The 17,227-nt window shown below is 59.3% G+C and overlaps 1 protein-coding gene across 1 annotated transcript; it reads right to left on the reverse strand.

The window, feature by feature from the left end:
* Positions 1-10,219: 10,219 nt before the first annotated feature.
* LAIR1 (leukocyte associated immunoglobulin like receptor 1) lies at positions 10,220-15,927 on the reverse strand (the record flags this gene model as incomplete). Its single annotated transcript, XM_079118735.1, has 6 exons — positions 10,220-10,513; positions 10,992-11,071; positions 11,220-11,257; positions 11,342-11,384; positions 11,479-11,604; positions 15,489-15,927. The coding sequence occupies 6 exons, from the start codon at positions 15,925-15,927 to the stop codon at positions 10,379-10,381; spliced, it is 861 nt and encodes a 286-aa protein (XP_078974861.1). The 3' UTR covers positions 10,220-10,378.
* Positions 15,928-17,227: the final 1,300 nt, after the last annotated feature.

Consider the following 17,227-nt stretch of genomic DNA (forward strand, 5'->3'; position numbering starts at 1 on the left):
GTGGAGGGAAGGAGACTGGAAGTCAGACTCCCCCAGCTCAGGCCCCAGCTCTGCTGCTCCTGCTGGGGACCTGGGTGAGCCTCAGTTTCCTCATAACTCTGTGCCTAGAGGGCTGAGGCCATGCGGTGTGATGGACAGGGCTGCAGGTGACTTCTGCCAAGGCCCAGCATGCTGTGTGTGAAGTGGCCTCTCTTCATTCACAATGTCCAGGGACTGGGAGGGGCCAGGAGGTTCCTGTCCAAGGCTCAGAGCCTTTCTGCAGCTTTTCCTCCTGCTCTTCCTCCTCCTCCTCTGACACAGGGGTTGTGGGTTAGAGGACCAGCCCTCACCCCTGACCACAGGCCCTCAGCTGGGTATTCAATGGAAACTCCTCTCCAGGGGATGTGGCCACTTAGTCCAGAGACCCAGGCTGGGCAGAGCACCAAGTGCAGGAGAACCCCTGAACCATGGGCCACATTCCCCACCAGCCCTGAGCTCTGGGGCTCAGCTGAACTTGCTCCAATGTGACTCAGACACTGTGCTGAACTCACAGAGCACAGTGAGGGTGAAGCACCAGGGAGAGGAGCAGAGGGGACCCCGAGCAGCAGGGAAGGGCTCTCAGGGGCTCCGTAGAATCCTGTGTGAGAAGAGTCCAGGGCGTGTGTCCAGGCAGGACAGGGTCCTCAAGCTTCACACGGCCCCCTGCTCTCCTGTGGTTCTCAGGGGCCACTAAGACCATCAGCCCATCACAGAACAGCTCAGACCCCAGGACAGGGGAGTAGGAGAATTCTGAGCCACCGTGTTGGACTCGAAGGGTCCAGTGCTGGCCAGGAGATGTGGCTATCCTGGGTGGACATGGGGGATCCTGGGGTGATTTGGGTCTGCCCTGACCTCTGCCCTGTGTGTCCACATTCCCAGGCTCGCCTCCCCAGGATTACACAGTGGGAACCTCATCCGGATGGGCTTGGCTGGCTTGATCCTGGTGGGCCTCGGGATCCTGCTGTTTCAGGCTCAGTATGACCAGAGACGAACTCAAGATGCAGCCAGGAGGTGAACAGCAGAGAACAGGCAGCACCCAGAGTGCAGAGACTGGGAAATGAAGGACCATCCAGAGGTCTGCAGGCCACCTGGCTCAGCTGGGGCTGCACCCTGACTGTCCAGGCAGCAAAGGTGGCTGGATCAGGACGGCTGGGTGCTAGCTGCACAGTCTTTCCCACAGTGCTGAGAGCACACAGAGCTGGCCCACCGCTCTCTGCAGCCCTCCAGGAGCCTGTCCCCTGAGGAGCTGTCTGTGCAGCTTCCCTGAAACACGGGAGGTGGAGCACAGGCTGGTGTCTGAGGACTGTGTATCTGGTGGTGGTACTGTCGTCATGGCTCTGAAAAAGTCACGTTAAAAAACCGGGAGTCCTGCTGAGTGTTTGCTGTTACCGTCCACGTCCCTCCTGGCCACCTCCACCTGCCCAGGTATCACCACGTCACCCGAGTGCTGGCTCTAAGTCCAGATTCATCTGCTCACTGCTGGTCTTAGAAACCATCCACCTGGCACTTCTACGAGTCCCCTGGCTGGCATAGCCCCCTGGTCCTGCAGGGTCTCCTTTCTTCACTGAACCCCTAGGTCCTTGCATTGCCCCTGGTGACACTGTGAACAAGCTCTTCCCTTCCATCCTCCCACCCGGACACCTAGCTCCCCTCACTCCTGTCCCTGGGTCCTGGGGCAGGAGCAGGAGGATGAGGCTCAGGGCTCCTGGCTGCCCTGATGGAGTGGGAGCAGATGGCTTCTCGCCTCAGCTGGGACCTGGGCCTTGGCTCTCTGGGCTCTTCCGAGTCAGGGTGAGGCTCTGCTCCTCTCCTGACTCACTGAGGGCTTTTCTCTGACAAGTGCATGTGGACCCTGCAAAGCGCTCTTCCTCCAGCTCTGAGGTGACTTGCAGGGGACCATCCTTGTCACCCGTTGCTGTGATGGATCACACTAATGGGCTTTGGATGATGAACTGCCTCTGCACACCTGGGACACACGCCCCTTGGTCACACTGTGTGACTCTTCTGCACCTGCTGGTTGGATTTGCTGAGGCAGATGTGTCCCACTGAGCCCTCGCCCTCCTGCTGAGAAACGCACCACTGGGCAACACTGTCCTGCAAACACCACCCAGTGCCCTCACACGAAGCTCAGGCAGTGACGTCACTAGGGGACCAGGCCTCTGGGACCCAGTGAGGAGGTGGTGTGCTGGACTGGGATGCTGTGCAGTGAGGGCCTCTTCTGTGGAGGGTTGTTCCCTGTCTCCATGGGGATGTCCAGGGTGCTTTCCTTCCCCGGGAAGTCCTTGTGTGGTGTGGTGTCAGATGCTGCAGGCCTCTGGGAATGACTTAGGACCTTCCCTCTGCTTCCTCTCCTGGGTGGTGCAGAGGATGGCACAGCGTCCCCTCCAGAGCTGGCAGGGCTCCTCAGCACCCACCAGGCCTGCCCTTCATTGGTAGTCCATTGGCTGCTGGAGGTCAGTGTCCTGCCCCCAGGACCTTGGCTTAGCATTTCCTCAGGGCAGGTCAGCTGCCAGCAGGTCCCCTAGAGGGGTGTGAGCCAGCTGCTCTTTGCCTCCACCTGGCAGGGCAGGGCTGGAGGCTGCTGCTCTCTCTCTCCTCCCTTCTCTCTCCCACCCTCCAGCTGCCCCCTGGGTTCTGAGTGGTCCTGGCAGAGCCTGTGTCCCTCCCTGTGCAGGTGTGGTTTCCACCACTACCTGGCTTCCTGCAGCCTGAGCTCAGTGCCCAGGGTGGTGCCCCTGCCTGGTCCTGTGCGGTGCCCCTGAGGTTCCTGGGTCTGGGGTTTGGTGTCCGATGGGAACTGGGGACCCCCAGTCATTGTTGAACCCTCTGAGACCCCGTGTCCTTCTCCTTCCTCCTCCTGGTGCTGTGGGGTGCAGAGAGACACCTGTCCCTCAGTCCGTCGAGGTTCTTGTCTCTGAACTCTTGACATTTCCACTGCTACAGTCTCCAGCTCAATATCCTCCCTCCATGGTTCCACCCTGGGACAGCCCGCAGTGGTCTTCTCCTGTTCATGCCAGTCCTTCTGGCATCTGGGGGAACTTCTTTTAGGTTCTTTCCTGAGATGCCCGTCTCCTCTTCTGAGCTGTCACTCTATCAGCCAGAGCCCTGGGCACCTTCAGTGGTACTGTCTTAGATTCCTGGTCTCACTATTCCTCATTCCTGCCCTGTGGGCTCCGAGGGCAGCCCTGGATTTCCAGTTGTGTTTTGCCTGTGTGATGCCTGGGATCCACCTCCTGACAGGTTGTCCTGTGCTGGACAGAGGCCAGCCCTAAACATACCTTGGAGAGGTAAGGGGAGGTGCAGGGACCCAGCTTGAAGTGATAGCATCCCTGGGGGTTGTCCTCCATTCAGTCCACCAGGTGCTCCTGGTCAGCATTTCACACCTATTTGTGCACAGAGTCTTAAGATACCTACGGACAGTTGCATGCTGGTCTGCAGCACAGGCCATCACTAACCCTGGACATGTGCATACATCCCAGGAAGCCCACGCACCTGCTGTGGCCCTGGCCCTGCCCCACTTCACTCTGGACAGGCAGCTCCCGCATCCTGCAGGACACAGGCTCCGCCTGCATGTCCTTGCAGAAGACATGCTTTTGGACATGGGCTCCTCCAGCAGTAAACAGAGTGCACCTGGAGTCCCCTGCTCTGGCTGGTGTGCACCTAGAGTCCCCCGCTCTGGCTGGTGTGCACCTGGAGTCCCCTGCTCTGCTGGTGTGTACCTGGAGTCCCCGCTCTGGCTGGTGTGCACCTGGAGTCCCCTGCTCTGGCTGGTGTGCACCTGGAGTCCCCTGCTCTGGCTGGTGTGCACCTGAAATCACCTGCTCTGGACAGGGCTCTCTGAATCTCTCCTGGGGTGCCAGTTCCTCTACAAGGGGTTTTCAGGAAACCGAAATTGTTGGCCAGGTGAGTGTCCAGCAGTGCAGGGTCACCTCTCTGTCTCTCTGTGATCCAGCTTCTCTGGACGTGGGGCTTCACAGTGCTTCTCAGGGTTCATGTCCCACACAGGGGAGAGCTGAGGGCTGCCGTGGATGGAGCTGGTCTGACCCATCCAGGTCAGTGAGACTATGGTGAAGCCCAGCAGGCGGGCTGTGCAGCTCCCTCTCTTGCAGAGCTGTGACAAGGACAGAGCACCCAGCACTGGGCCTTCAGTGGACACAGCAATCGTGCAACCTGACCAGGAGCCCAAAGCCTGGATCCTCCCAGGTCCCAGCCTCCCCAGTGCATGTCCTAAGCTGTTTTGCTGACTAACCAGACAAAGCCCCTCCCATGGACTCTGCACCCCTCCCCAAGTCCCTCTGCAGAGAACGTTTGTGACAACCTGGTCAGGAAGAGGGAACTGAGGGTCAGAGAAGGTGATAAATGCTCATGGTACCCGGGCAGTGGAGGAGCACAACAGGATTTTCTTCTGAACCCAGGCGCCCTCTGCCCTAAACTACACCCCAGCAGTTTCATTTTCAGTTAGACACAGGGTCTCACTGAGTTTCTTGTGGTCTCACTAAACTGCTGAGGCTGGCCTTGAACTTGCAATTCGCCCATCTCAGCCTCCCTAGCCACTGGATTACAGGCATGTGCCACCATACCTGGCTTTCTTGCCTTTCTTCAATTTTCTGCTGTTCACTCTCTGGGCTCATGTCCAGCATGAAGCTCCAGGTGAGCTGCACAGCCAGGTGCTCAGGGTCTGCTGCTCTGCCTTCACCTGAACAGGGAGCAGACATCTTCCCACAGCATCTGCAGGGCTGGGGAGATGACTGGCCTTAGCAAGGGACTCACAACCCTGTGCCATGCACAGGCTGAAAGACAGATGGAGCCCCAGGGAGGCCTGAGAGGGGAGGACCAGCCCAGGTCACCCTCACCTGCAAGGGGCCGGCTCGGGGGGCCTCTAGCAGTATTTGCTGCTGTGTCCCTGGAGGGATGAGGACAGATCAGGCAGACAGTGGATGTGGTCAGAGGAGACCCACCTCTGTCTGAAGGGTCTGCAGAGACCCTGGATCCTGCCACATCACATTCCTAGGAGCACAAGACCAAGCTGGGGCAGGCAGTCCCTTTCCTGGCTGCTGGTGTGAAGCCCCAGGGCAGGGAAGAACTGGCCCAAAGGGCTGTGTTCACTTCCCTCTCCTGACACAGAGCTGTGGCCATGGCAGCGCCCAGCAGGTGGCTCCAGGTTTCCTCCCTCCCCTGGGACCGCGAGGGGGCTTTGCTCTGTCCTGTCCTGCAGGCCCCTGGCTGAGCTCCTGGAGGTCAATGTCACAGTGGAGAGTCCCTATGGCTGGTCCCTGCAGGGCTGAGGTCTCAGCTCACCCACTTTGAATCTTCACCTCTGGTAGGTGACAGGATTCCTGTGCTAGACCAGGCACTAAGCAGACACTTGTCAAAAACAGTTTAATATTGACCTTCCTTGGCCATCACAGAAATGCAAAGTAAAATTACACTGAGGTCCCTACTTCCCCAGTCAGGGGCAATCATCAAGAACGAAAATAATAAGAAATGCCTTTTCATTTAAAAAGAAAACTGAGTTTTCTTCTCTTTCAGTTTTGGTGTCTCTATTGCTGTACCTTCAAGTTCGAGTTCACTCTATTCTCTTGTACTGCAGTGTTTACATAACAACTGGTTTATTTCCTTCCTTTATGACAGTTTATGCCTCTAGAAGTTCCCTGTAGTCCCAACACACACATTTCTTATAACATCATCTATTTATTTCCTAAACATTTTGAAAGTACGGAATACAGTTGTGATAACTGGCTTAGTTGGTTTGGTGCTGGGATTGACCCCAGGGCCTCACGTGAGCTAGGCATGGCTCTAGCAGAGCTACTCCCTCGCCCCGTAACAGCTGTTTTAATGTCTTTCTGTGCCAATTCTAACATCCACGTGCCTGGCGTAGGTACCACACACGGAGCTGAGCAACCCCAGGACCTCAGCAAATGCCAGGTCACGGTGCTGGGCCCAGGAGCGGGAGATGGACACCCCGGTAGGCTTCTTGGGTTGTGTCTGGTGTCTGCTCCTCTGCCTGTCTGGTGACCTTGACTGGACACCAGACAGTGTTTGCTGACTTGGCTGGTGCCGGATGCATTTGTATTCCGGTGAGTACTCGTGAGCATTGTTCTAGAACTCAGATACGTTCCTTCTGGGAAGCAGTTTGATCCTGTAGGTAATAGTCACAGTAAGCCAACCTAGAGCTGCGTTGACCTTGAGGTGCCTGGTCCTCGCCACTGAAGCAGGGCCCCTCTGCACCTGTGACGATACCAGTGTCCCGTGCCGCCCTCCAGGGAGATTTTTATGTCCAGCTGAGGAAAGGCCCTGGTTCTGGCCTGTGTAGTACCAGACACTGTTGGTGACGGTTGTCCCTCAGCTGAGGGTCATTTCCTGACGTGCACGTGCTGATCACAGCACTGAGGCTCCTGGAGGGACCCTCCGAGGTCTCAGGTCACCTCTGAGTGGCCTCCTCTCTCCTGCTCTCTCTGCTGGGAACTCCAGCTGCCTGGGTCTCCCTGGACATTCTGCTCCACTCAGCAGCTCAGGGATGGGTCATTCAAGGACACACTCCATGGCGCCTCCTGCTCAGGGCTCTCTGTCTCCATCACCTGAGGACTTGTGGCCTTAGGAAGCAGTGGACCTGGGAACCAGGCCTGGTCCAGAGGATCTAGGGTCAGGCCAACCCCGGAGGACCCTGTCCCAGGGCCATCCCTCATGGACAGGGTCAGGACTGCCTCTGCTGAGAGACCCCAAGACTGCCCCTGCAGAGTGAGGGTCCAGGACTGAGCCTGCAGAGTGAGGGTCCGGGACTGACCCTGCAGAGCGAGGGTCCGGGACTCACCCTGCAGAGTGAGGGTCCGGGACTGGCCCTGCAGAGTGAGGGTCCTGGACTGACCCTGCAGAGTGAGGGTCCGGGGCTGTCCCTGCAGAGTGAGGGTCCGGGACTCACCCTGCAGAGTGAGGGTCCGGGGCTGTCCCTGCAGAGTGAGGGTCCAGGACTGACCCTGCAGAGTGAGGGTCCAGGACTCACCCTGCAGAGTGAGGGTCCAGGACTGACCCTGCAGAGTGAGGGTCCGGGGCTGTCCCTGCAGAGTGAGGGTCCAGGACTGACCCTGCAGAGTGAGGGTCCTAGACTGAGCCTGCAGAGTGAGGGTCCAGGACCACTCCAAGGACTCAAGCTTCCGCCTACCCCAGTGCTACAGACTGGCTCTTGACCCGCCTCAGATCCAGGTGGGCAGCTGTGCACACCGGCCTCAGGTCACCCCAGAGTCCCAGACTCCAGGCCTCCCCTACAGATCCAGTCAACCTATCCACCCATTGATCCCTAGGTGGGACCATGACCCAGATGCCAGGTCCAACCACGTACAGACCCAGGCACAGGTAAGTTACCCCAGGAGTCCAGCAAAAATCCCACATGAAGTCCCCACCATGAGACCCACCTGGAGACTATAGATGGCATTGCTGGTGAATGGCCTTCCTTGACAAAGCTTGTCTATATAGACTGGGATGTGCACCTACTTCTTCAATGTGCAGACACCAGTGCAAGGTCACAAGGGTCACGAATGACCAGGGACAGGTGGCACCACCCATGGAACCAAGTAATGTACCAGGAACAGACCTGAGAACATGGAGATCTGCAAACTACCTGGGGAAAAGCAAAATAATTATCTTAATGCATCTCAGTGACAAGAGAATTAAAAATGAACTACTCAAAATCAGGAAAACAGCATGCACAAGAAAATTAGAAGGTCCAGCAAAGAAATTAAGGTCACAAAGAGAAAGCAAAGACAGAGTTTGAAGTTAAGAACACAGTGAAACGTTCTACAGAGAGCTTCAACAGCAGCCTTGAGGGAGTGCTCCCTGGTGCAGACTGAGAACATGCTCAGGCCCCGCAGTGTCCAGGTCCACAGTGCACAGTCCATGATGACCCCGGTCTCCTTGGGCTCAGGCATGGGCGGAGCCTTCTGGGCATCTCCCTGGGGTGCTGGGGTCCTGAGGTTCAGGTTCTCTGGAGGGTGCTCTCTTCTTTCAGTGACATGAGCCACCTGTGCAAGGTTTCTCCCAGAATTGCCACGAGGTCACTGGCAGGTGGGCAGGACCCAACTCAGGGACCCTGAAATAGGAGCCACTTTCCCACTTCTTAGGCAGAACTTGTCCCCATGGGCACTACACCATGCAGAGATCCAGAACATCGACCTGCGGGGGAGCCAGTTCTGTGGATGGGGCTGATGTCACATGGGGCTCCTAGGAGACAGACAGGGCTGGAGAAGGCTGGGCAGCCTCTGTCCTCTAGGCTGACCTTGGCATCCTGAGTGGGATGGCTCTACCCAACTTCCGCTGCTCCCCCTGCCCCTCCCAGGTCTCCAGGTAATCAGGAGGACCCTGAGGACAGGTGACCTGGAGCACACACAGTAGCCTTTGATCAGACTCAGCTGCATGTCTGAGGCAAAGGCCACCCTGTCCTGGAGTGAACGGGGGAAGCACAGCCTCTGCCACACGAGGATGTGAGGAGCTCTCCGTGCCTGTGGTGTCCACACCCCCCCGGGAGAACCAGCCACCAGAGGACAGAGGCTGGGACCCTGGCCTGGCCACTGGGCCTCATGTCCCCCAGCCTGGAGCTTTCCAACCTGGCTGCAGGTGAGGGCTGGGACGTCTGGACCCGGGCCGTCTCTGCTCTGCCCGTTCATCCAGCCCCCCTCTGCTGGTCCCTTCTGCGTGCTCTCCATCCCTCCTCAGCTAAACCCCAGCGTCTGAGGCCTCGGGAAAGGGGTCAGGCCATGGTGTAGGGTGGCCCCTGTGTGTGCATCCCAGAGGCAGGCTATGTGAGCTCTGCTCGCCTTCACTGGTGACCCCTCACCCCAACACCAAGCCTCCCGAGGACGTGGTTCTGAGCTATGCTGAGCAAGGCCAGAGTCCATGGGCGGGGGTCGCAGGTGCACCCCCAGTGCATCCCTGGAGCTGACTCCTGGGCTGGTGATGGACACAGTTCTGGGTCACAGGTCCTGAGGAGGCCACAGGGCACAGGACCATTGACACGTCACCTCACAGATATAGATGGAGCCCTGACAGGACCAGGGTCCCCACAGCATGGGGACAGGGAGGGGAGGACTTAGGGTCCACACAGGGTCTCCACCTCCTGGAGGATTCCAGGCAAACAGCAGAAGGGGAAGGCGAGACTGGATCCACCCAGACAGCTGGACCAACGGGACACAGTTGGGGACACTCAACCCATCGCATGGACAGAGGAGCAGAGACCATGACGGTCTGTGGTCAGGAGGGGTGGGCTTCAGCATGACCACTTCACAGCCTTGCCACCTGCCAGGAGCCACCTCCCTGCACTGGGCCACATCCCTGAGAGGGTGCAGGGTACATCACGTCCCTCCCTCCAGGACCTGCCGCATCTGTGGATATCATGGTGGTCTCTACAGGATGACCCTGCTTTAAACCAGCACCTATGTACCTGCCTGGGAGCACAGGCGCGCGCGCACACACACACACACACACACACACACACACACTTTTCTTTTTAAGGGGCTCCCAGAAATCACGGTTTATTTAGCTTGACATTTTTTCCTTACACAGTTCTCGGCTGGGTTTTGTTGGTCCGTCTGTTTTATGTGGTGCTGGCGATTGAACGCAGTGTAGACTGGCAAGCACTCCGCCCCTGAGCCACATCCCCAGCCACACACGCACCCTTAAGCTCGTCCTTTAACAGGTATGCAGGACCCTCTTATTTCGTTCTTTCCTTTAATTGACGGTTGTGTACATATGTTTGATATCCCGTGAAGGGCTTATGATTTTAAGACATTCACACGTACACAAAAAGGTTTCTGTTCCTTTGGGGGTTTTATTTTGTTTTGTGTTTTGTTTGTTTTGGAGACAGGCACACACGTTAATCAAATGAGGCGCTCCCGCCCCCTAGTGGTCGGCAGGATACTTTTCTCTTTTAATCTCAAGCAGGAGAAAACTCCACCCTGTGAGTGGCCACCCAAGATCAGGCTCAGCTCTCAGCCGCCTGAGTGTAGCCCAGTATCAGGGTCAGCAGTGGAATTCAGGGGGGCTTTAGGGGCCACTGAGCATCATCAGTATGTCATCTCAGAAGTACGTGGCCGTGGCTGGGTCTCTGGAAACAGCCAGGGGACTGTGGCTGGTCCTCTGGAAGTAGCGGCAATAGCTTCTCTAACAGCTGGTCAGCTGTGGTGGGGCACCTGGCTAACGACCTCCTGATGCTGCTCAGAGACCTTCTGGCTCCAGCCGCTGTCTCCGCAGAGCTGACCAGCTGGCTTTCCAGACCTGGGTGACTCCAATGGGAAGTCCTCCAATGGTTGCTTCAGGCTTTTGCAAGAGTGACATGGTGTGTCCTCAGGCACAGGAGTCAGGTGGCCTAGAGTCAGTGTCTAGCGAGGGCCGCGTATGTGCTGGACTCTGCGGTCAGTGGAGACACAGCTTGGGCTGCCCCTTCTGTGAGGGCTCGGTGGTCCAGCTGAGCATACGTCACCTCCTGGGGGTCTCCTGCAGCAGGGGTCTGAGGAGGGGGGCCCATGGTGAGGGTGGGGGCTGTGGGGTGGAGGACTGGGCAGCCACCTCCCTGGCCCTTCTCCTGGAGCACATCACGCTATCCCCCTACACGGGGTATCAGACAGCGTAGGTAAGATGACTAGAAGGTGACAGAAGTGATGGCAGGTCACCACTGAAGCCACAGAAGACAGTGTGGCCTCTGCTCACGCCCCTCCTGACTTCCCTCTGGGGAGAGCCAGCTGCTATGGGGTGCGCCACCTTGATGTGGGGTGCGCCACCTTGGACATGAGTCCTCCTTCCCAGTCAGGCCTGCAGATTACTGCAGCCTGCAGACACTTCTGCTGCAGCCTCATGAGAGACTGAGCCAGAACCAGCCAGTCCAGCTGCTCCCAAATTCCTGACCCAGGACGTGGAGACAGTGTTGCTGGGCTGCCAAGCCTGGGGACTTGGTTATGCAGTGGGAGATGACCAACGCAAAGACTTACAGAGTGTCCGGTCTCACTACCCTTCTCAGGAAGTCCACCAGCTGTGGCCGGGTCTGGAGAGAAGACACATGGTCCATTCCCTGGGGTGCACATCAGAAGATAGGTGTGATCAGATCTCACTCTGCGCCCACCTAGAACCTCCCAGAAAGGCCCTACCCCTTCTCCTCCCCCGCTGCCTCCTGACCCTTGAGCCCCCACTTCCCCTCTGCAGGCCTGTCAGCCGCTTACCTGGTGACCTCTCTAGGCTGCCCACAGCCAGGCCCAGCCTGTGCGAAAAGAACAAATCAGTACTAGGGCAGCCAGGCGGCTGAGGACTGGGCGGGGGCTGGGGTCACGCCCAGGGGTCTCACCTTTCCTGCGGTCTCTGCAAGTGGCCCTTGCCACCAGGGGGCCCTGAGGACAGTCGGGGTCTGAGTTTAGGAGGGAGACCTTGCTCCCAGCACCCAACAGCCCACCCAGGCTGCCCCCCCCTGCCCCCGAGTCCTACCCTGTCTCCTCCGACACTGGCGACGGAGACAGAAGAGGAGGAGGAGGAGGAGGCAAAGGAGGAAGGCCAGGAAGACCCCGATGAGAATGTGGAGGTGCTGTGTGGTCAGCTGCAGAGCAGGTGTGTCTGGGGAGGGGGACGGGTCGTCAGAGCGTGCACTTACTGAGCGCCACTGCAGGCGCCCAGTGTCGGTGCGGGTCAGGCCGTGCGTCTGTGGGGACCCTCTCTGCAGCGGTGCTGCCCTGGGAGCCAGCCTCCCAGCTGACCAGGGGCCCAGGGCAGCCGCCCTCTGTGCACAGGGACGCACTCTCTCCGGCAGAGCCTGAATCCCACCACCTCAGAGGCACACCCCAGGCCCGTGTCACCAGCGTTGTCACTGTCCTCGGAAGGCAGCAGTGCAGCTCCTGGGGAGGAGGAGCCTGGAGGAGAGGGTCGGAGGCCAGAGCTGGACAGAGCCGGATGGCCGCTCCTCCCCACCCACCTGCCCCCCGCAGGACCCTGGGCTCCTCCCTCTGGACCAGCGCTGCCAGATGGGCTTCCCCACATCTGCGCTGCCGATGCAGAAGCACCAGCAGCTGCGGACGTTCAGATTTAACCAGAGGGAAGGGAAGGAGAGGCCATCCTCCCTGCACTGGCCTCGCTTCAAGGGCTCAGCGGCCAGTGTGGCCAAGGCCATCCCTTCTGCACCAGCCAGGGGCAGATGCCACCTCCACACCGAAGCCCTGCTGGACAGCGTCTCCCCCCATGCTGTCTGGACCTTCACAGACATGGACACCCAAGAGGAAAAGTGGAACCCGGGCCCGCCCCTCCTGGCCCCTGCCCCAGAGCAGGGCCAGCTCTGCAGTCATCTGTTCCTAAGAGCAGCCCTGACCAGGGGAAACCAAGCACAGAGCTCCCGCCCCTCAGCTCACTGCCCCACCACGTGGGAACCAGATGAGGTCCTGGGGGCTCGACCAGCACAGAGAGGGACCCCTGTCCCCGTTTCCCAGGTGGCGCCCTTCACTCTCTGCTCCCAAGGCTGCGTCTTTAATGTCCTTGAAGAAGGGTACCAAGCCGGGTGCAGTGGCGCACACCTGCAATGCCAGCAGCTCGGGAGGCTGGGGCAGGAGGATCCTAAGTTCAAATCCAGCCTCAGCAACTTGGTGAGACACTAAGCAACTCACCAAGACCCTGTCTCATAATAAAAAGCAAAAAGGACTGGGGATGTGACTCAGTGGTTAAGTGCCCTGAGTTCAATCCCTAGTACAAAAAAAAAGAAAGAAAGAAAGAAAGTCAGATCACTGTTCCTTCAGAGGCCCTACCCTCAACATCTTGACCCCAGGAAGGATCCAAGGTCCCACCCTCTTCTCCACCATCACGGCCTCTGCTTTCTGATCGTAAGATGCACTACAGATTGAAATTATATGTATGCAGTGTGTGCGACAAGCATTTCCACAGTGTGAATTCTCCATAAGGTCTGAATCACACAAACCAGCCACACTGCACTATGCACGTGTCCCCAGGAGGTCACCAGGGAGCCGAAGCCCTTCTGTGGCCTGGGGCAGCCTGCAGCGTCCAGCAAAGTCACATTCTGCATGGGTTTGCAGTCCACAGCCTAGCCGTGCCCTGCACCTGGCCATCAGGTGGGTAAGGGACTGCAGGGTGTCCCAGTGAGGACATGGGCTCAGGACACAGAGCCATGGATAAGAGACAGGCCTCTGAACACGTTCACACTCGATATGTAAGTATATAGTTGAAATTATGCACTTCTGATCTCTACTAATAATTTAATCCATGCAGATAATGTAATCACCCGTAATAGTAACTTATCTTAATATATAAGTGATATTCAATTCTGTAAATTATACATATGTAGTATATAATCATATGGGGTTTATTGGTTTTTGTTAATTACTGTAACAAATTGTTAGCACAATATAACCACGTGGCTCTACCTGTCATGCGTCCGTGTATACTATTATGTCGACTCCAGTGCTGGTGTCTTTACCACGTAGTGTATGTCATATGACCGCGATCTAAGTGACAGATCTGAAGCCATATGACAACCTGCAGGTTCGGGTCTGCGTGTGCACCTGCACTAGGGGACTTCTGTGTTCGCTGACATAAAGTCTCCCCACTGACGCTCACAAGTCAGGCGGCTTCTCTTCACTCTGGGTGGCCGTCAGCCTGCGCCCTGGGTGCCTGGGACCCAAGATGGGGACGGGTGCCAGCTGGTGACAGAGGCGGCCTCTGTCTAGGTGCCCCGGGTGCTGGGCTGGCTTGTGCCCTGAGGATCCACCTGCATCCGCTGAACAGCTCCTGGAAGGTCCTACTTTTAGGGCTCACCCCGCACTCGTTAAACCAAGATGCAGAAGGTTGGGGGAACTGCCCGGGGCCCAGAGCGCAGGGGCAGGCAGTGCCGGCAGGGGACCCTGAACCACGTTGCGCCGCAGGCCCGGGACCCTCTGCCTGGCTCCTCGGCCTCCACCTGCCTGCTGGCACCTCTGGGACCCTGCGCACCTGCCTGGGCTCAGGGCTCAGCTTCACAGACTGTCGCCAGGTCCAGGTGAGAGGGCCTCACCCTGGAAATGGAGGTGCATGGGGAAGGGTCTGCGACTGCTCCTCCGCACCACGGTCCCAGCCACCACCCACAAGGGGGGCTGGACCCTCTGAGGCTTCGGGAGTGGGCGCAGCTTCACCCGCTCAGCCCAGCGCCGGCAGAGCCAGGGAGATGCCGGGACTTCATCCCTGCCACCTTCCTCTGGCCGCGCCTCTCCCCAGGGCACCTTCCTCAGGGGCCACTAAGAACTTACCCTTCTCTCAGGGTCTGGGTTTGGGCGGTGGGTCCTGGGGCTCCATGCTGAGTGGCCAGCAGTGAAGTCCAGCCCCCTGGGGAGCATCTAGCTGGGGCCCCCTGGGCTGGTTCTGCCCCGACCCCTCCAGGCCTGTGCCTTCGGCAGAGAACCAGAGTTTCTGCACATTGGAAGTGGGGAGGCGCTGCAGGGGCCGACTGCCCTGGCCTCCCCGGGTTGTTGTGGCATTCGATGCTGCAGCAGAGCCTGGCGCAGAGTCACCTGCATCAGGGACACCCTGGAGCCTGGGACTGGGTCCCTCACGATGGCCTTCCCAGAGCTCGGCTCCAAGGCCAGGGGTAGGGCTGGGCCCGAGCCTCCACCCTGCTCAGAGCCCTAGCGCCCCTCCAGCAGCCAGTCACCTACAGAGGAACGGGCTCTGTGGGGACCTGCGGGTGCAGGGGCTTTGACAAACGGGTGGGCGAAGGCAGGAGCTTATTGTTTAGAGCCGGTCCCGCCAGCCTGGCCCTCTCCTCCCTGAGCATTAAGCAGAGGACACATCCGGCCATCACTCAGCCCCAGACAGTGTCCTCAGACTCCTGAAGAGCAGAACCCGGGGAGAGAAAGCCACTTCCTCTCCACCCTGCGGACGGTCTCTCCCTCTGCTTCTCCCGCCGGCTTGCCCGGCTTGCCCTGCAGGACCTCACAGTCAGCACTGGCTGCTCCTCTGGCCTGGGAGACGTGGAGGTGGGGTAGCACTGCCCTGGGCCCTGACCAGGACACTCTGGGGCTGAGCACCCACAGTGCACAGGCCATCGGGGCCCACATCTTCCAGGTGCACCACCCTGCCCTGCTCAGGGGCACCCCTGGGCCAGGGGACCTGCCCAGGGGAGGTGACCACACCAGAAGGATGTATTCTTGGGGCCACCACAGGCTCTGGTCCAGTGGAAAGGACAGTGAACTCACCATCTGAGTGAGGAGACACTGGTTCTGGAAGAGGTCTGCCCCCAACCATCTCTGGGGACCCCTCCCCACCTAGCAGCAGGGCCAGTTCCATGTGCACCCCATGCTGGAGCTGTGTCCATGTCACAAAGTGCCCCATGAGACCAGAGCTGCAGGGAACTGAGGACATGGAGACTGAGGGGACATGGTGGAGAGGGAGGGGCTTGGGGTCAGGAGGAGGCAGGGAGGCTGTGGACAGGACGGCAGCTGGGACAGGGTCCAGGACCTGGGACACACCTGATGGCTGAGCTGGGACCCGGCTGGGGGCCTGGGTGGCGTCCTCGCTGCTCAGCACCAGCTGCAAGTCTTCACTGAACTCTGACCACAGGGACTTTAGGTAGCGGCAATGATAAAGCCCAGCAGTGTCCTCACTCATGGAGGGGAAGAGGAACCTGGCCTCTGTCTCAGAAGGTGAAGAGGTCCTCTCATCCCAGTACTGGAAACTTTCCTTCTTCTCCAGGCGGAACCTCACCTCCCCAGCAGGGCCCCGGCACACGACGGTCACGGGCCTCCCTTGGGGAATCACAGAGCCCGGCTCAGCAGAGAGGGAGGGTCTGGGCAGGACCCCTAGGAGGAAGCAGAGCAGCCTCAGCCTCCACTGGGAGGAGCTGCTGGGCCACAGATTTAATTTTAGGTGCACCAGCCAAAGTTCTTGGTCAGTTACAGAGCTGTGCATCCACAGACACTTCACCTGTGTCCCCTCTCTGTGTCCCCTCTCTGTCCCCTCCCTGTGTCCCTTCCACGTGTCCCCTTCCTCTGTCCCTCCTGTGCTCACCCTACCTGCTCCTGCAGCTGCACTCCCTCCTAGTGAGGAGGACTTGAGCTGGGTGCATCCTGGCCTGGCTCAGGTCCCCAAGAGGCCTTGGGCACCCTAACCCTGGCGTGTCTGTGCCCACCTGCCCACCCTGCCCTGGGCCAGGTCCAGGCGCCTCTGCTGAGCCGCTGCCTCGGGGCGTCCCCTGCACCAGCCACTGCTTCTCAGCCTGTTGGCATTTGCTGGCTGTTACCCTGCAGCATGGCTGGCCTCCTGCTCCCACCCCCTCTGCCCACTAGCTTGTCCACCCCCAGGCCAACCCCGTCCCTCTGCTCCCTCATCTCCCTCGGTCCCAGTCCCTTGTCTGTCCGCTCTGTGTGCTGACAGCTCAGGAGCAGGAGAAGTACGGACATGGCCTCGAGGAAGGGAGGACGGGCGGCGTGGGTCCCTGTCCGGGTCCAGCTGTGACCCGGCACGAGTGTCCTTGGGCAGGTCAGGAAGGGAGGGCACGGGGGAGGTGGCACCATGCTCCCTGGGATGTGGGGCAGCTGGCTGAGACTGGGCAGGCGTCGCTCCTGCCCCCGCCCACAGGGCCAGCGGAGGGGAGAAGGCAGGCGCCTGGACACTCACCCTCCTGCATGTGGACCGCCTGGCCCAGGCAGAGCCCTGAAAGGGAAGCCCAGTGAGAAGCGCCCGGGTTCCCCGTGCAGCTGGGTCAGCAGGGCTTGGTGCACCTGGGCCTCAGCCTCCCATGGTTCCCACACCATCCTCCACCTCAGCGTGTCTGACCTTCCTCCTGCTCTGAGGTTCCCACACCTCCCAGGCCTCCCCTTCCAAGAGGCTCTCTGCTCCCCCATCCTTCCCAAAGCTGGACACGTCCCCACACCCAGGTCCCTGCTTCTAGGACCCCGTCCTCCCTGGACACTCTGAGCCTAGGCAGAGGTGAAGGGCAGCCTCGGGGGAGGGTCCCAGAGTGTCCTGGGCGGGCTGGGGTCAGGCCTCTGCAGGGAGGGGACTTGCCCCCCCCCACCCCACCCCCCGGTCACCTCTCAACTTCCAGTCCCCCCGCCAGGACTCACCAAGGGCCAGGAGGGCGGAGGTGCGGGGGGCCATGGCCCAGGCTCCTGCAGCCTCCCTGCCTGGAGCTGGGGCCCTGCAGCAGACACAGGGGACAGGATGTGCTGACTGGGCCCCTGTGGGGTTTACACATGACAGAAAGAGG

The sequence above is a fragment of the Sciurus vulgaris genome (assembly GCF_902686455.1).
Source record: "Sciurus vulgaris genome assembly, chromosome: 17".
NCBI classification, from domain to species: Eukaryota; Metazoa; Chordata; class Mammalia; order Rodentia; family Sciuridae; genus Sciurus; species Sciurus vulgaris.